The 20,626-nt window shown below is 38.3% G+C and overlaps 2 protein-coding genes across 2 annotated transcripts; both read right to left on the bottom strand.

Moving 5' to 3' along the window:
- Positions 1 to 598: 598 nt before the first annotated feature.
- MYF5 (myogenic factor 5) lies at positions 599 to 2,652 on the bottom strand. The gene is made up of 3 exons (XM_073556867.1): positions 2,075 to 2,652; positions 1,501 to 1,573; positions 599 to 1,084 (listed from the first exon to the last, which is right to left on the bottom strand). The coding sequence occupies exons 1-3, from the start codon at positions 2,573 to 2,575 to the stop codon at positions 891 to 893; spliced, it is 768 nt and encodes a 255-aa protein (XP_073412968.1). The 5' UTR covers positions 2,576 to 2,652; the 3' UTR covers positions 599 to 890.
- A 9,343-nt stretch (positions 2,653 to 11,995) lies between these two features.
- MYF6 (myogenic factor 6) lies at positions 11,996 to 19,886 on the bottom strand. Its single transcript, XM_073556866.1, has 3 exons — positions 19,377 to 19,886; positions 18,318 to 18,408; positions 11,996 to 13,385 (listed from the first exon to the last, which is right to left on the bottom strand). Exons 1-3 carry the CDS (start codon positions 19,884 to 19,886, stop codon positions 13,252 to 13,254), a joined length of 735 nt encoding a protein of 244 aa, XP_073412967.1. The 3' UTR covers positions 11,996 to 13,251.
- Positions 19,887 to 20,626: the final 740 nt, after the last annotated feature.

The raw sequence follows: 20,626 nt of genomic DNA, 5'->3' as shown, positions 1-20,626 counted from the left end.
ATTAAGCACAGCGAACATATAATAAGTAAGGTCTAATAGGAAATTTGTGACTCAACCGAAATAAATTAGCCTCCATATGGAAATGTCTCCTGCTGGACCTAAGTGGCCCATTTTTTTTTTTATTTTACCAGAGCCTGAACCTACAGTACCTCTGACCATTGTCCAGATCACACATAGGGATTAATCGCCATTGTGAGAACCAGATCACACATAGGGATTAATCACCATTGTGAGAGCCAAATCACACATAGGGATTAATCGCCATTGTGAGAGCCAAATCACACATAGGGATTAATCGCTACCTGATAGTATTGCCAGGTTATTTTTTGATTTTTAGTTTAGGAGTTTATTTTTTGCAGGTATTTGATGTATTACTATGTATGAGAACAATTACACATATAGAATGGGCGTTGGTTTGCAACGGCAAGAGATATTTTATTTCTGTAAAAGTTAAAATTCTCAATACAAATAGCAAGAACCATTCTCAAAGTAAATGCACTTGTGTTTTCTTACAAAGCAAAATATTTATTACAAAATGCATTTCAAGATTTGTGGATATCACACGTCTGTTGTACCTTCTAAATGACACAGTGCGCTATATGTCATTTATAGTTTATGAGAATTTAATACAAAGACAAGAAGTTTAATACTTTTGGTGTCTGTAAAAAAAAAAAAAAAAAAGAATACTAATTGCCACAGAAATCAGCACAGTCCAGTTAAATAAGATATGTAGCCATGTAGAAATATAATTTAGGCCTGTAAATTACGTCCTTTATATATACATATACTGTACAATGTATTGCTCCCAATATGTAGGGATAGTGATCCTCTGATTTCAAAGAATTGTCTTAGTTTCGAGCACATGGCCTTCTTCATTGTAGATGCTACATCTAGAGCACATGGTAAACAGGCCGGGAATCTGGGGTGTCTGGGGTACTGGGCATAGAATCAGTGCTGTTAGAAGGAGATGAGGAGCTGGAGTCCTGAAGAGGAAGAACACATTGCTCAGCCGAGGCGATTCGATCCACTATATTAGACAAGCAGTCAAGGCTGGAGAGTGCGGTCAGTTTATTTGTAGGAAATGCTGCAAAAAAAAAAAAAAATAATGGTTTTTAATTTTGTATTACTGTACATGCATTGTTTTAGTCTACATTTAGGTGTAATATTCCATGTAGGACCTATAGTATAGCTATAGTGTGGCAAGCCAGCTCTTGAAGAACTTTCTATCCCTGCACATTATGGTGGTACTTATAAATCGACAACAGATGGAGATCTTTAGATTGTCTAAGCCTGACATATGTCTACAGAAGTAACATTGGTGAGTTGGTCAGGTAGAGCAGGCTGCTGGGTTTGTCCTTCAGCAGAAATCATCCCAATGTTCCAATGGTCTCATATAGAAATACAGATAAATGTACTTTTCAGAATAATAATGTAAATACTATATAACCTCAAGTGGGCAAAAAGCTGAATGTTAACCCAAAGTATAGCTAGAACACTTACATGTTAAGTCAGAACAGTAGGTATTGTCAAAACTGTTATTTCTTCGGGACCACTGCGGGCTGCTGCATTCCACCTAGAAAGAAAAAAAAAGAATATGGCTTGAGTTCTCTTCAAATACCAATCTGTACATTGCATTAGGGGCCCTCTGTGCTTAACACCTTAAGCTAGAGATTTGGAAGATGTATCCCATGTTCTTTTATGACATCAACTGCTGCTAATTCAGAGGTTTCTTGTAAAATGAGCAGCATGCCTAAATTGCAATCTCACAAAAATGTGTAACATGTTAAGCATGAAGAATGGATTGGGGCCGGGGGAGGCTCTACTAATTTAACTGGAGTTTTTTTTTTCCAAAGCTTCCCACAATGTCATAGATATAAACAAGCAGGCAACCCTACACTGCCTGGAAATGTAAGCTCACATGGGAATATTTTTCTCATTACATTTCTTCAGAAGTATCACATATTTTCTCTGTAGTCTACTGGTCTGCAATAAATTCCACGGTTTACAAATGCAGTTCCACTACCTACCATGCCACAACAATGCCAAGCTAGGTATCATTAAGCAGAACACTTACCATGCCATCTGAGCAGCTGGACACTGGGCTGTTAGGTGCAGAGCAGCTTTGTCCTGGAAGACTATAATAACTCTCCACTTGTTCTCTTAGCAAGTCTTGGAGGCTCTCTATGTACTTGATTGCATTTCTTAAGATTTCCACTTTGGGCAGCCTTTGGTTGGGGTTTGTAGTGGTACATCTTTTCAAAGTTTCAAACGCTTGGTTAACTTTCTTCAGCCTCCTCCTCTCCCTCATGGTGGCTGCCTTTCTTCTATCCATCGTTGAGGATTTTCTTTTGCAGGCTTTGCAAGCCCACATGAGACAGTGGCCAGCCTGGTGATGACCGGTGGGTGCTCTTACATGCTCTTCTTCATCTGATTCCTGGAAGACTTGTTTGTGCACTTCATAGACAGACATCCCATGCTCAAAGTCATCTATAAATTCCTCCTCTGGAGAAGGGATGCAGGAACTGTCATAGAAGAATTCTGATGGGGAAAAATGGCAACTGTCAACCATCTCCATACTTGCGAAATAAAATAGATGCTTGCTCAGGGTGAAGCGATATAGGCTCAGGAAATGCCTATAGAGTGTCTTAGACTGGCTTCTTCAATAATTAGTACGCCTAGGCTCAGTGTCTCTTTATTGAAGCACCAGCTTTATATATATCACCTTGAAAGGAGGTTGGTCCACTGAGACTAATTTCCATTAGCATATCCCAAAACATCCCCCTGCTGGGGCTGTCTAGGAAGACCCTCCCTTCCAAAGTCTGGTTTCAGTTTATTAGCTTTTTGACACTTTACTGTTTGTCTTAGGTTATTTTATATCTGCATGGAAGCATATCATTTGGTTGCCTTCAACGTGTAGTATTGTGCGCTTTTCAAACACATTTTCTGAATTTCGACTCATGAATATTTTTTCTCATTTTCACCACAAAATGTAAATTAATTCTAAGTCAACTGTGCATTTTTTAATATTAATATTGGATCGTGTCATATAAGAATATTGAGATCTCCATATTATGTGATTGGAAAGTAAAAATTGTAATTTCTTGCTTCATAATTAATGTTAAGCATCTTAAAAAGGACATCATGGTGCAATTCAGACCGAGCAGACTGTATATGTGCATCTTCATAATTGCAGAAGATGACGCTTTGGGGGACCCCTAGACTTGTGTGTATATACGCGCATATATGTACAACCGGAGTGTTTGGTGTCACAAAAGTAGCCGGTAGCTGCTTCTTTGCACAGTTCCAGATGGGTCCCAGCTGCTTCATGGATCTCCACCCCTGGTTCACTCGGCTACTTCACACAGCTCAATGACAAGTCTCCCAAAGGCTGCAGCACATCACTGGAGCTGTTAGGGGTAATTAAAGTGGTAATGAAGCCATTAGCAGGCTTTTGCCAAGGTGCAACAACACTTGGGTTACATTGAGCTGGCGGGCACATTTGGTTCAGGAAGGAGGAAGGTAAAGAGGATGTTAGCAATTCAGTGGGCACACTTTTCTGCCTGGTTTTCTCACATATAAAGCTTTAATGTATGACCCATTTAAAATGGAAGGCAAATAGTCACTCTGCCTAATGAATTTCATGAGTAATGTCTTTTTAGGAGGATGATGATGAAGTCCATTTGCGAGTGTTTGATGTTTTAAAATTCTAGCATTATATAGAAACACTAAATAAAAACTGAACTGCGTAGTTACTATGGAAAGCTCAATTCTGTTGTATTTTCAGCTGATCATCAGCAGGTCTTGTAAAATCCACTTTTTAGATACTTTCTGTAATTCGCTTTCTTGTTACTTACAGTGTTGTTGCACCGTGTGGGTCATTCATAACATTTATTTCGATTTTATTCCTTTTTATTGTGTATGTGACTTGTGTCCTACCAAACATACTGAATACATCAGTGCATAGAACAGTACATCTTATAAATTATGTTTCTGTGCAATATATTGTATTATTTTATATACATGTCCGTATGTTGTTGTGCCAATTGCCTATTAACAAAATACTAATTAAGATCATGATGGTGCAATCTAAAAACTACTTAGGAGAAAATCATTTTATTATTCAGCTTCTGTATAATCCACTTATTACTATTAAACATATTGTAATATCTTGCAATTAAACATTTTAATTGATTGATTAATTGTAAAATATAACTGTATTAAATGCTAATATAATGCATATAAAGTATGACAGTTATAACCTTTAGTCGTGATTATGTTGCCACTTGAATGGCATCTAAATCTGTACAGGAGCTGTACCACAGTTATTTCTTTCAGCTGTAAAATATTGCCATATCGTTATATAGTGACTACTTCATCTAAGGTTGTAACACCAGGTGATAAAAAATATTGCATATGTACTGCCTGCTATTTTTGCACCAGAGTTAAATTATAATGCTCCTCCTTTGGTCATAATGTGATTAATGCAAATAATATATATATATGTATATATATATATATATATATATATATATACGGTATGTATTATTTATTTACCTATCTATTTATACATCTATTTATCTCTCTCTCTCTATATATATATATAATATTATTATAGTTATAACAGTAATAACAATCGGACCAATGGAGAAGCTTTATCTATCTATCTATTTATCTATCTCTATCTATCCATCTATTATCTATCTCATATCTATCTATTATCTATTTCATATCTATCTATCTATTAGCTATTGATCTATTTATTAGCTATCTAGCTATCTGTCTAGAGTCCAAAAAGCGAAGGCAGCACACCAATGAGGATATCAAGTGCAGTTTTATTGGTCCATATCTATCTATCTATCTATCTATCTATCTATCTATCTATCTATCTATCTAATATCTATCTATCTCATATATATCTGTCTATCTAATATATATCTCATATCTATCTCATATCTATCTATCTAATATCTATCTATCTATCTATCTCATATCTATCTATCTATCTCATATCTATCTTTCTATCTATCTATCTATCTATCTCATATCTATCTATTTATCTATCTAATATCTATCTATCTCATATCTATCTGTCTATCTAATATATATCTCATATCTATCTATCTATCTATCTATCTATCTATCTATCTATCTCATCTATCTATCTATCTATCTATCTATCTATCTCATATCTATCTATCTATCTATCTCTTATCTATCTATTTATCTATCTTATATCTATCTATAGATCGATCTATTATCTATCTATCTATCACACTGTAATGAAAAATATATTAATGAAAAATAAAGTGCATGTGTATGTAATATAGTGATAAATATGTATTTCTATTTTCCACTTTGCTGTAATTTCTTTATTAATGGTATAAGCCAGTGTGGATTGTATATTTCTAGCATACAGAAGATGACCCCTTGCAGAGCAGCAATCATTAATGTTTCCTATACATACAGGACATGGAACAAGCTGGTCTCCGTTCATGTGAATTGTGTGGGTTCTTATCTTCAGTTCTTCCATTTTCGGTTGTGAGGGAAGCAGAAAAGCTCTGTCTGCACTCAGCGTCACCAGCTTATGTGTGGACAGTATCCCTGAGGGATTACACTTTTCTTTTGTAAATTGATCTCCAAACAAATTAAGCAAAACTAAAGCAATTGGCAAGTGGAACTAAATGGGGCAAAAGAAAACACCTACTACAAGGTCAGTTAATGGGGCAGCGAAAAAAATCTGTGCTTCAGGGATTTGAGGATTGAAGTGCTGAAAATGGGATCACAGCGCACCCAAACAAGGTCTGGACAAGACTCATGTATCTTGTCGTAATGAACTGACCGGCTAACAAAGGGATGATGCCATGATACCGCACATAACACGGTTTCGGCACATTTCATTTGCTCATTTAATTCCTAATATGTAGCACTTTTTAAAAATCTCCTCTATAATAAGAAAGTCATATCATAACTTCAAGCAACTGACATAAGTTTAGTATGAAAAATAAATATATATACAAGATGAACTATAGCCCTAAAGTGGTTGCTGACTTATATATATATATATGATTTTTTATTTTTATTTTTTAGAAATAGCGCCACTCTTGTTCTTGGGCCAGGTCAGGTATTACAGCTCACAAAGGGACTGTAGATGAGCTGCAAACCAGACACATCCCATGGGCAAGTGCAGCTTGTTGAAAAACACATTTATGAAATACAGGACAACCCCTTTAAAAAAACAAACTAAAATTACCAAACTGCGGCCGACATCAGATTTTGGTCGTTGAATACATTCTAATATTATTTGTTCTTTTTACATATGACTTATTATAAGGGCATTTGTTATACCATCCTGACTCCAGAAATGGTAAAACCTTGGGCTTCTTGATACCGTCACCCACTTGCGTCTAACATGCTACTGTATGTGACCCATTCGGGAGTCTGTGTTCAGAGTCTACATTGTGCACTGTTCTTTGCTTGTAGAAAAGTAGAATCCGGTAGCCCGGTGCTGTGTGTATTTCTCGCGGCCATAGTGTGAGGAGTTTGCTAAGTTTGGGTTCTGGGAACCCTGCACACTTAAGCAAACAAATTAGTCCCTACTAAGGCCGCAGGAGGACAGCTGAAGAAGACATTGGTTTCTGCTTGGATTTTGACTCCCAAGAGAGATCAAAGAGATGAATACTCTCAGCAGCTCTGGGAATACAAGAAGCTGCTAGTTCCTGCTACAAGCTGAGGAAACATGAACAGGAGTAGGACAATGAAAAACCTTTGTATAACCCCTTTCTTGGGCCATTTCCAATGTTTATGTATCAGTGTCAAGTACTTTTGCAGCATTCTATTAATTATTTTATATCATCACTAACCTAATATTTACAATCATTAATCAATAAAATGAAAAACTGAACTCAAAAAAAAAATAGAATTAATGGACTCAAGATATTAGAAATTAAGAAATTATATATGGAAAATAATTAATGGAAATTAAGTGTGATACGTATATTCCTAATTCATTATTCTACTGTCTATTACAATGTGTATATGTCAGAATTATGGATTATTTCAAGAGGAAAATAGTTGACGGTTTCTAGCAGTACAGTGTGGATGTTGGTTATTTTTCCTTTGTTTTGTGGTGAGTTGGCAGCAAATGGTGAGATCGGAGGCTTATTTCTTCATTTTAAGATGTATGGTCAAAATTCTGTTTTGAACATGTGTTAATTGATATGATCAGTTCATGTCATCTGTGCTGTACAATGCGATCAGAAACATTTAACTATAGCATTTGTGTATCTAGTTATAGAATTAGTTTAGACAAGGTGAAAAATGTAGTTATTGACTTTTATTTATCTTCTAGAACAAGAATAAAATAAGTGTTAAGCACATTATGCTTTTATTTTTCTTTTAGAAAATATTTTGCATTTTTAAACTCAAAGTGCAAAATTTCAATCTTCAGATAGATAGGGGAATAGGTAAATATAAATACTGTTCATTAGATAGCAACATATCTCGATAGAGAGATATGTGTAGATAGAGTGATAGATAGATATTGGATAGATAGATAGATAGATATTGGATAGATAGATAGATAGATAGATAGATATTGGATAGATAGATAGATAGATAGATAGATAGATAGATAGATAGATAGATATGGGATAGGCATGTAAATAGAAATACTATACATTAGATAGCAACATAGATAGACAGATAGATAGATAGAGGATTGGTATGTAAAATAGAAGTAATGTACATTAGATAGAAAAATATCTATAGAAATATATATATATATATTTATAATAGACATGGGATAAGTACATAAATAGAAATAAAAGTATGTTAGATAAAAAGGTAGATAGATTCATAGATAGATATATAGATAGATGGATAGATAGATGGATAAATAGATATTAGATAGATAGATATGAGATAGACAGATAGATGATATATATGAGAAAGATAGATAGATAGATATTGGATATATATGGGATAGATAAATAAATTGATAGATTTATAGATATATACATATTGGATAGATAGATAATAGATAATAGATATTAGATAGATAGATATATATTAGATAGATAGATAGATAGATAGATAGATATGAGATAGACAGATAGATGATATATATGAGAAAGATAGATAGATAGATAGATAGATAGATATTGGATATACATGTGAAAGATAAATAAATTGATAGAATTATAGATAAATACATATTGTATAGGTAGATAGATAGATAATACATAGATAATAGATACAGAGAGATAGATAGATTTATAGATTTATAAATCTATAGATGGATAGATAAATTCATACATAGATCATTTCATAGGTACAACAATGAAGGATACATATAGTAAATATTCAAAGTTAACTATTTGCAAAAAATAATTTCTGCAAAGAATTTGTTGTACAAAGAACTAAACTCTTTCTAATTTCCACAATGTCACACAGGAGGATGTAAAAGATGGAAGTTAAATATACTGTGGACATTGGAGGGCAGTTTCCCTTTTTAGTTTTATACTTTAACAATACTTCTGTTTAAAATGATTATTGGCATTGTAGGTAACACTTTTAGGCATATAGCTAAATTATAAGTCTTGTTTTCCTAATTTGTAGATTATTTTATTTGTATCTTTTGTTCGCACAGGTCAATTGGTCATGTCACACGTCATATTTAAAAAAAGTCACTTTATTATTTGCTTTGGGCACATGCCAAATATCATAGTCTACTTATAGGCCACCCTATCCACTTGTTATACAGTAAAGGGCAATGCTGGAGAACAGATGGATAATATGACGCCCAAATGCAGCCTGAGGAGCGTAGTGAAGGTTTTCCACGTAGATATTTAAAGATCATTAAGGATGTGTAAAAGCGAGAAGAAAATCACTTGAACAGATTAACAGTAAAAGTCTGCTAACATTTCATGTTGTCCCAGTGAATGTGTCCACTAGGAGGCAGAAGAAATTCCACAGCTTATTACAGTCTACAGTACGGGCTACTGCTTTGTGAAGAACTATCTAGTAGTGGGATGTGCCTGCTTGGTGGCTCGTAGGACTCTCATGTCCTATGGGCATTATTAAAACCATGCTCCCTCATGGGGTCAACAGCTTGCAGCACTCCACCTGTTGTGAAACTATAGCTTCCAGCATGCCCTGACAGCCAAAGGTTGACAACTGACTCTTACGGCATAACTGGGACTTGTAGTTTCCCAACAGCTGTAGTGCCTGCAAGTTGCTTATTCCTGATGTCTTGTCCATACACTATTATTCTGTCTCTACCAACCCAATGATAGATCTTCCATGATACATCCAGCTACATGACTGCATCAGTCAGATGATTATCTGTGATTATTACATGATAGCAAATGACCCATGAGTCTAGGGGGACTTTACTAAGACTAGCATATCTCATGCCAGTCTTAAGGTACCATCACATTTAGCGATGCACCAGTGATCCTGACAACGATACGACCCGGTCAGGATCGCTGGTGCATCGCTAAATGGACGCTAGTGAGCTGCCAAACAGGCAGATCTCACCAGTGACATAGCAGCGGTTGGCAGTCGTTACTTATCTGTCAGACGCGGCGATGAAGGCGTCCTCCTGCCCGCGTCCACATGTCGCTCGTCGGCCGCTTCATGCTGAGCTTCCTGCTGACGCCGACGAGCGACACGTGGACGCGGGCAGGAGGAAACAGCGCAGGACGATCTCGCGTGATCAGCGATAACCAGCGGGGGAGCCGGTTGGAGGTACTGTAAGTATTACACATAGCAATATCGCTAGCAATATCGCTGCTGCGTCACAAAATCGGTAACGCTTTAGCGATATTGCTAGCGATCTCGCTTAGTGTGACGGGCCCTTTACACTTATTTGGGATGGAGTAAGATTCACCAATTTGCTAAAAAAGTTTTAAAATATTTTCAAATAGAATGTATGGTGAAAACATAACAGAAGACGGTATGCTCATGTATTCGACCCTCTGTATTTTTAGGACAGGCCACTCCGGTGTCACTGGTGGTCCTAGTTTTTAGTCTTTATGCCTCTATGTCTAGGTGTCGCTTTGGTGGCTGGAACAGGACATCATCAGAGGCGCATTAGACATTTTTACCAACCCTTAATTCTGAACATTTTTATTTAAAGTTGGTCAACGCCTTTAAAAGGCTCATATCGCTTTTTAAATTTTGAGCATTTTTGTATGGTAGAATAATAGAAAAATAAATCTAAGCTAGCTATTTAGCTGGAGTAGATTTGAGCTATAATATTTGGAAATATCTGTGTTTATTCATGAAAAATCCAATGATTTGGCCTATGTGTAATACACATACGATCAACATTTACTTGCTACAGGGTATATACTCATTTTCTTTTCTTTTTTGCTTTTGTCTGTGAAGTGGACAGAGTGTGAACATGTTCTTATGCAGCACATATCAACTTATGCTCCAGATCATTTCTTTGGTTTTGCTGTAGTTTCTTGTACTTTGCACAAACAGAGGTATGGCCATCTTTTTGAGCTAGGCATTTAACTATATAGCTTCCTACGGGCAGGTGTATGAACAGTCGGGCCCTTGTCCTGCTCTGCCCTTATTCACATTGAGGTCAACTGACACAATGTAAGGTTTTAATACTAAAAAAAGGATAGGACCATCCTAATTGGGAACATCTTGTCACGGTGGGCTGGATTTTACACCTTTTCGAACAAAATAGTGTTAAACTAATATAATTCAATCTCAATGACAGCGTGGTATCGCTTGCCTTGTCCTCGCTAACACTCTCTCCGGAGTAAGCAAAATGACTGAAATGAATTAAGAGTCATTTTGTGGCAGGACTGAAATTCAAGGGTGTTTTTGTGATGGAGTGCATTTTAATGTCAAGGAATAACTTAGCAATTTTCGCAATTCTTCAGATTACTCTTCATAACAATTTGTTGAGCTAATGCAACTTACAACTATAAAAACTGAAGCAGCAAATTTTGTGCAAATCAAGATTAGTGTCAGTCTTTTGGCCTCAACTGTACTAAATGAAAGTGTCACTGAATTAATTTTTTTTTAAGTTTAAGACTATGTGCCCACGTTAGCGTTTTTAAACGCTCAGGAAACAGGCCTCCTTCCCAGAAAACCCGCATTTTTTGCACGTTTTTTGCAGAAAAACACGCGTTTTTGATGCGTTTTTTTCCGCGCGTCTTCTGGGCTATAGGAAATAGCCAAAAACGCGGACCTAAGCGGAAATTAATGAACATGCAGTGTTTTTTTTAAAAAACGCATCCATTGGCACAAAAAGGCCAAAATGCATTAAAATGAATGGGATGCTTCTTTTACGCGTTTTTGATGCGGTTTGACCCCGAAAAACGCATAAAAAACACGTAAAAATGCAATGTGGGCACACAGCCTTAATCATGAATATCCCTGTAAATTTGTAATGTTTTATGATCTCTTGTATTTAAATGCTTGAATAAATACCATATATACTCGAGTATAAGCCGACCCGAGTATAAGCCAAGGCACCTAATTTTGCCACGGAAAACTGGGTAAGCTTATTGACTCGAGTATAAACCGGGTAAGCATTGTCCCCATATCCCTGTCCTGCTATGTGTGGCTCTCCCCATCCTGTCCTGGTATTTGTGGCTTTCCATGTTGTATGCATGGCTCACCCCCCCTCCCATCCTTGTATACATGGCTCACTCCTGTTGCATCGTTGTATGCATGGCTCACTCCTCCATCTCATCGTTGAATGCATGGCTCACAACCCCCTGTCATACTCACCCTCCTTGCGCCATCCCTGCATCTCCTTCCCATCCCTGCATCTCCTTCACAGTGCCGGCAGCTCTTCCCCTGTTCTGAACAGTCACGTGGTACCGCTCATTAAGGTAATGAATATGCGCTCCATGCCTATGGGAGTGGAGACACGTGCATATTCATTACCTTAATGAGCAGTACCACTTGACCGCTCAGCACAGGGGAAGAGCTACCGGCGCCAGGACGGAGATGCAGGGATGAAGATGCAGCGACGAAGGGTGAGTATGACGTCTCCTTGAAGCCGGCGGCTGCAGATGTCACTGTGTCACAGCTGCAGGCTCCTGCTGCTGCTCTGCCTCTCCCCCTCCCCCGTCGGCTTTCTGGACAATGACTCGTGTATAAGCTGAAAATCTCGGATTATACACGAGTATATGCGGTACAATAAAAAAGTCAATAATATCTGTAAAACGCTGTGGAATTAATGGCACTAAATAAGTGAATAAAACAAATAAACATAAACTACGGTAAGTATGTTGTTATTTACTGATTTACTTACTACTGGGCATATTCTAATTTTTCTTTTTTCTTGGATTTTTAATGTGTAGTACATGTATTAAAAAGTAGTAAAACAATCCGACAATGGACTTAGGGTGCTTTCACACTTCTTTTTGGCATCAGCTCTTTGGTTCCATTGGGACTTACGTCCGAACCTCCCAAAAAAGGAATTTGGGTGTATGGTCCAATGGGACCATACACTGCAATGGTAGAGTTAATGTTTGCTGTGTTGTACACCATTTTCCAGTAGGTGTACACTGCTGTCACAATTATAGTCTATGGCCCCATCAGCGCATACACCCAAATCCTGCTTTGCGGGGAGTTCTGAGATAGACCCTGACAGGACCAATGAATGGGGGACAAAACACACTGTGAAAGTGCCCTTACAGTAAATACAGGGAGTAAAAGTCTTTAGGGTCCAAAGTGACATGTGATATGAGACAATTAGTACATTGAATATTATGCTAATTGTGTAAATCAGAAATACTCATAAACCATGTGATCGAATATCTAGTATATTTGTATTACTGTAAAATACATATATGCCAACAACACGTATAGAGAATTCACTTTATAACAGCAATTCTACATTTCTGTTCTTTAAAGTAACATTTTACATATCTTACATGTTAGAGATAAGCCACATGTACAACCTGTCCACTTCCAGAATGAAAAGAATTTCCTATAAGAAGATGGGGAACTACCAGTATGTAAAGAAAAATATAAAATGACATCTTTGCATGTGACAAAGACAGGAATGAATTTTGCTGCATGTGAAGGAAATACTTTCATCAAACAAAATGACATTTTGGTAATAAATAGACTTGAATGATTTTGTGGAAGTCCACTATAGATAAAATAGTATGTACCCCTTAACTAGTCGGGGGAGCATTACGTCCATCTCTTTACTAGTGGCATCCATTTTATCACGGCAATGGTTCTTGTCTGGCAGACAGGCGTGACGTATTACATGGGATTAGGGCTTTCTACCAGTTCCTGAATAGTGCATGTGACCTTCGGCTCTTCAGATGATATACTGTCTACTATGGAAGAAAGGCACTGAAGGCTGCAGGAAGCTGAGGACTCGTGAACAGATCCTTCTGGAAAACAAATGCCAGTGACAAATGCTGCAATAGAAGATAATTACAACAGCTACATCAGCTTTCTCAGTGATTTGCACAGTCATGTACTACTAATGGTCCTATTTTCATACGTACCGCTTATGATTAACACATCCATATTTTAAGCCCCATTTACAGATCCCGATGCAGTGACTGGCTATGAGTCTCCTCACCCAAACTCGACAGTCTTATATATTAGCCTATTAGGCTCTTGAGTTTGGGTCAGGAGACTCCTGGCTGGTTCGTGTACATTAGAGTCTATACATGCAAGGGTGTGACCGCGATCAAGCCCATATGGTAGGGGGGCCCACCGATGTTAGAGAATAGAGGTAGATAATGGAACATTATTATAGGATGGCCCAAGAGAGATGGCATTACACCAGGATGAGGGAACATTATTACAGGATGTGGAAATTGTACCAGGATAGGGAACGTTATACCAGGAGGAAGCTAGGATGAGGACATTATACCAAGAAGGGGCCCAAGATTGGGGACATTATACCAGGAAGCATCCCAGGATGGGGACATTATAAAAAGAAGGTGCCCAGGATGGAGGACATTATACCAGGAAAGGGTCCATGATGAGGGATATTAGTATATGATGGTGGACCTTATTACACTATGGGGGGCAACACGTATTTCTTTATTTGATTTAGAACACTACAAGGGCCCATACATCTGACCAACATGCAGGTGGGGGCTCAGGTCCAAATTTTACACCAGGGTCCATCAAACTCTAGTTATGCCATTGTGTACATGGATTACAAATCACAGGTGTGTGAATCTGGCCTTAAAGAATAGATATATCTTTGATGAACCTGCACTAAAATATTCATGTTAGACTGTGGACATCTGTTTATGGTAGACTGTAGTTCGAAAAATACATGCTAGTGTATGTTGTTGCTCAAAATGTGCCCAAAATGATCTACCTGAGGAAAGCAAATGTATATGTCTTCACTGTTTTCCTCTGGATAATGATTCAATTTTTTTTGAGACTTTCAAATTGATCTCAAGAAATGGGCCATAAATATTGGATTATTGTGTAATGGGTGTCACACCTGGACCCCCTCTGATCACTGCTAGTGAGGCTGAGAACCCCTCATTATTTACCAGTCACATATCTGTACTGCTTGAAGCACATGTGCCTGATATTACCGTCTAAATCACATGAATGAGACAAAGGGGCAGTGAGCAGCAGTGCCAGACCAATACCCTAAGGCTGCGTTCACACGTCGTGTTTTTTTTTTTCGCGTTTTTGCTGTGGTTTTTAACGGCGTTTTTGCCGCGAAAATGCAAAAAAAAGCATCCAATGCATTCCTATGGGATTCCGCAATGCTGTGCTAATGCTGCAGATTTTCCCGCGGCGGAATCGCATTGCGGAAAGATACGCAGCATGCTTATTAATTTTGCGGAATCGCAGGGATTCCGCCTACATAGGAATGCATTGTTCTGCTTACTGTCCGCAAGTGGCTGTGCCCACCATGCGAAAAGTAAGCAGAACATTTGTGGATAGTACCCACGGTCCAGAGGAGAGGAGACTGTCCTCTGGGCTCTTGGTACCATATCCCTGTAAAAAAGAAATAAAAAATAAAAAATCAGGTTATATTCACCTTCTGGCATCCCGCGCAGCCTTCCCGGGCCTCAGCGATGCTCCCATTCCCAGTAATGCCTTGCGAGACCTTTGATGACATTGCGGTCTCGCGATTACTGTAGCGGTCCCTATTCCTTGCGAGATCGCTACAGTATCGCGAGACCGCGACGTCATCAAAGGTCTCGTAAGGCATTACTGGGATCGGGAGCATCGCTGAGGCCCGGGAAGGCTGCGCGGGACGCCGGAAGATGAATATAACTCGATTTTTTATTTTTTTTAATTATTTTTAACATTAGATCTTTTTACTACTGATGCTGCATAGGCAGCCTCAATAGTAAAAAGTTGGTCACACTCGTCAAACACTATGTTTGACGAGTGTGACCAACCTGTCAATCAGTTCTCCAAGCGATGCTATAGATCACATGGAAAACGCTAGCATTCTGCAAGCTAATTACGCTTGCAAATTGCTAGTTTTTCCTCAGGAAAATGACGGGAATTTAAAATGCGATTTTCCCGCGGAATGGAATTCCGGAATTCCCACGGAAGTTATCGCGGGATTTCGGCAACGTGTGCACATAGCCTAATGGTTCTCTAAAAAAGCACTATTATAATATAGGTACTGATGCAATATAAAGATGGTGCATCTCTTATGTTATTAATTTTAGGATTTTTTTTAGCATAAACTACACATATACATTTATTTTAACATATGCATAAAATAACGTTAAACAATATAATATTTTCACTGTGGAGCTGTTAAGGGGAACCTGCCATTCCTGTCATTCCAGACATGGCAGTCTGGTGGGTAGTCTTATCTCTATATGCACACCAATTACTGATTAGGACCACCCCTTGACTGCAGAGTATTGATTCAATGAATACAGGTTATAGTGAATCTTTTCCCATAACCTTTACACCAATCTGTTCAGTGTCTCCTGCTCTATACCATACTGCTTAAAGACTTCACAGCATTTACAACCTGACAGGTTCCCTTTAAATAATTAAGGAGAATCAACTTCACTGGAGCATCATAGGCCGCTTTAAACATTTGACTGTCCTATTGATCGCTTGTTTTAACATTATGCCATCAATGTCAAAGCCCTGTATAACCTCTTTAGCAGAGACTTCTACTAATAAACCAAAGGTTGAGCAGGATAAGGTAGTATAAAATATTTCAAATGATATCTGTTTCATTGGTCTCCAGTGCTGTGTCACACCAAAATAATATTGTTAGTTGTATGCAAATTAGCTTTGCATTTGCACTGGTGGGTGCCTCAGTGCACTTGCAGCCTATGGCTCCCTTTGCTTCTTCCTGTTAGCACTGCACCTATTTTTTATTGACAGATGAGAGCAGAGGTGACACCCTGCAAGGAAGCCTCTGTCTCTACTGTCAATCAAAAAGCTGGGACGATGCCACTGAGGAGAAACTAAGAGGAGCATTAGTCTGCAAGTGCACTCATACATACACCAGTTCACTTGTACAGTAAATTTGCATATCAATATAAGATGGATTTTGCTCTGATGCAGCATTGGAGGGTGATATAATAAGTATCATTTGCTATGTTTCACCCTACCCTATCATTAGCTACCTCTAGTGTTCTGAACTCTCTTAATCCGACTTTTGAGGCAAGGCTCCCTCTGGTGGATACTGCTGGTAGTGGAGCTGGTCAACATGATGTTAACCCAACAGCTGCAGAAGATAATTGGAGGAGTGGGGGTAGTGACTGGGACTACATAAGCAAGCAGACTTCTCTCAGTGGCTGCCGGTGATACTCCTTTCTTTGCTTATTTAGGATTTCTGTCTCCTGCCTGATCCTGCATTTTTCAGCTAAGTGTCATTTGCTAAACCCTTTGTATCTGATTTTGCCTTGCTGTCAGGGGTCAGCTTGCTCCCCCAGGGGCTGCTGGCTGCTGCCCTGTATTTTTGCATCTTGTGTTTGTTTGCTCAGTCCCCTGCTGTATTAGCCTGTTGCTAGCCGTCAGTTCACACCTGAGTGCTGATATAGTGGGGGCGAGGTTTGTGCAAACCTCAGTATTTTTGTACATCAACCGTATTGGAATTGTTAGGGTTTTTGCGTGATTGCAGACAGCGCCTTTTCTGTCCTGTCCTAGCTAGTCAGTGTGGGCCCTATCATTTGCTCAGTCTATTTTCTGTCTGTGTTTGTGCTTCATCTTGTCTCACCGACAATATATGTTTTGGGGGCTGTCTATTCCTTTGGGGATCTGCTCCGGGGCAGTTTAGATTTCACCTTTCTATCTCTAGGCTCAGTTATTCCTCCGGCTGTGACGAAGCATCTAGGGCAACGTAGGAATGCTTGACGGCTACTGCTAGTTGTGTTGTTAAGATCAGAGGTCTGCAATCCACTGAGCGACCAACCTCTCTGGTGTTCTGGTGGCATAGCCTATTGCGCTCTCCTCCTCGGTGACCCATTCATAACACTCTAGTTTCTTAGTGAAAGTCTTACTGACAGAGTCCCTTTAAGTGGCAGTGAATTCTCTGCCTTATTATCAATAACAGAAGAGCTATATGTGTTCTTCTATGTTATAGGTGCAGTATGGAAAATGTTCTTTTTTAAAAAGTTATTTTATGTGTATATTTTTGTGTGTAGTCCATGGTACAAATAAGTAACTAGATTAATAGAATCAATGATGCACCATCTTTCCAATGTATTAGTATTTTTTTTTGTTAGGTACATATTAGAGTATGTTCACAAGGGGTGTAAAAGCCGCTTAAAAATTTAAACTGCAATTCCACCAGAAACCATAGTCACATTAGCAGAAGGAAATCTGTAGCGCCCTCTGCAGACAGGGTGAGCTACAAAAAAACTAACACACCGACCCTGGTAATGCTGTCCCAGTAACCTGCCACTGTATTTCCTGGCCCCTCACAAAGACGTCTCAGCCCATATGATCACTGATGCCTATGATTGTCTGCAGTGGTCGCATGGGCAAAAATCATTACAGGTGGGCAGGTGGTTCAGAGACAGGCAGGGAGAATGGGCAAGAATGCCAAAGAAGCCAGGGAGAGTCGAGCATAACATTTTTTTATTTTTAACTTTGCTAAGGAAGTTGTAGATTTTGCTGCGCTGTAAAATCTCAACATAAATTAGCAAATTGAATGTTAATTATCATTCCATCTGTGCTCAGTTTTAGATGGACGTTCTACAGCATATACACCACCTGTGAACATACCCTTGCACCTACATCAGGGTGGTCCAAAATCTCCTCTATTATGACAGAGTAGGGTAGGGTGACCTGGACTCCCATGAGACTATGATTCACCCAAGTTATGTAAGTCACTGGAAAATGCATATAGTTACCTCCTTTGGAGTTCAATTCTGACATCGTGGAATGATTGGAGATTTTGTGCCAGTCCGTATGACAGCTACTTAAGAAATCTTCTCTGTGTACCTATTATAATTATATATCAAGAATCAATATCAAATCACAAGTTAGATTTTAAAAAGTTTATGGCTCTCTAAAGTTGTGTTCTACTCCAACTTTTAGGCACATATTGTTTAACTCTGCTTTCTAAACTTGAAAATATATTAAAAAAAAGGGTAAGATTTAAACACTTTATACTGCAATTTGTTGATCAAAATGTCTGAATTCTGAGTACCACAAATAATAATTTTTGTCTGATATTATAGATAATATAACAGTAGAGCTAACAGTTTGCATTACACATGATTGACACAAGTATAACATTTTAGAGCCTTTCCATTACCTATTCATTTCTATTTCTAATTGTTTTAAGCAGCTTTGCCTAATTATTGCCGTAAATAATCGGCTACCATATTTTGTATACCATTTTCTAGCTTTTGGAAATAGTACATAAATATGGCAGTTTTATAATTTGTGTAAAACTGAAGGAAATTTTGCCGGGGGAAACATTACAACGCATCCTTTAAATGTATGATGTTTTGGCTCGCCTTGCTGTCTTCATTTGCTGCTTCTGTTACAATGGTCAAGCTTGAAATAAGTTTCTGGGACAGCTGCAGCAACAAATTCTTGGCTGAGAAGTGGCTGAGTGTAACACATACTTTTATGACACAACACTGCGTTTCGCCTGTATTGGTCATATGCCCTTGAGTCTACATTACTTGTATTTTGTGTTAATTCTTTTCAGGGTAAGTCATTTCAACTTTTTCTGAAACAAAACATTATTGATCTACAGCTGCCTTTTTTCAAAAGTATTGCTGTAAAATGTTGTATGCTGTATACACAGTAAATCCTTGTGATGTACCCTGTAGGTTTACTACTGTATGTTCCTCCTTATACAGTGATTTGTCTACTTTAATTATAATTTCTACTGCCATCCAACCAGACAAACATCTAAAGACAAGTAATGTGAACACCAAATACACTTGTTTGCTTACATCAGCCTCTTTAGGACTATATGTGAAGGGCTCGTCAGGTTTCTGGGGTTTGTCTTGTTGATCCAGACTTTGAAGGAGGTCTTGTAGCCTCTCTATATAATTTATGGCACTGCGTAGAATTTCAACTTTGGGGAGTCTTTGGTTTGGGTTGGCAACAGTTCTCCTTTTTAAAGCCTCAAAAGCTTCGTTAATTTTCTTTAGCCTTCTCCTTTCCCGCAAAGTGGCGGCTTTTCTTCTATCCGTTGGCGCTGACTTCCGTTTACATGTCTTACAAGCCCAAATCAAACATTGTCCTGGACAGTGGGGTTGTAGACCAGGTGGAACTAAAACATGCTCTTCTCCACTGCTGTCACTTCCAGCATCTCCCGGCAATTGATCCTGACATGGGGATAATGTCCCCTCACTACCTGGATACAAAGGGGATCCATCTGTCATTTCCAGCTGTTGAAATGCTCCATTATCTCCCTCTAAGTAAAAGAAATAGGAACTTGTTTCAAAAAGGTCCATCATTATGCTTTGTCCTTGATTACTGAAGCTCTCTTGGTCGAGTGCTATGCTCAAAACAGCACAGCCCTAAAGGAATTTAATTAGTACAGTGACATAAGTCTTTCTTTATATAGCTCCTGAAACTCTATCCAACTTTTATCTGTCGCAGTGCATCACCCTTCAAAACTGATTGCAAGAGTCTCCTGGGTGCAGCCCCTCTCAGCTCATACATCTATGGAGATAAAATCCCCTTCAAGGTTATCTTAGATACAGATGGAAAATTAAATAGCTACTTTAAGGGATTACATTAATATTACACAGTGTAAAAAAGGACTTTGTTAAATTATAGCTTATTGATCAAAGTAATGGCCCAAAATTACAGCATACTCACATAACAACACCTTCAAGCATTAAGACCATATTACAGAAATTAGTAAAACTTAATAAAACTTAAATAAAATTGATGATTAATACTATAAATAAAGTGCCTAATGCATCAAGATCAGTGTTGTTCATGCTGGTCTTTATGAGGGGCTGTGCTGGAGTCAAACACTCTCCACGAATCAGGTGCATCAGACAAGCTGCATACACATATGTGTGTGCATCATCACAATTCCTACTCCATGCCCTCATGTAAAAAGATTTGTGGCAAAGTGAACACCACTGCTCATCATTAATTTGATGACTGACGGTCATCACATCCATGTTTTGCTCCAATTCCACCCATTTTGTCAGAGAAACTGGTGTGAGAACGCCAACATTCA

Source organism: Dendrobates tinctorius, unplaced genomic scaffold (genome assembly GCF_039654945.1).
Source record: "Dendrobates tinctorius isolate UK_male_01 unplaced genomic scaffold, ASM3965494v1 ptg000241l, whole genome shotgun sequence".
Lineage (NCBI taxonomy): Eukaryota > Metazoa > Chordata > Amphibia > Anura > Dendrobatidae > Dendrobates > Dendrobates tinctorius.
Note: the sequence above shows the minus strand (reverse complement) of the source record. Positions and strands in the feature narration are given on the sequence as shown.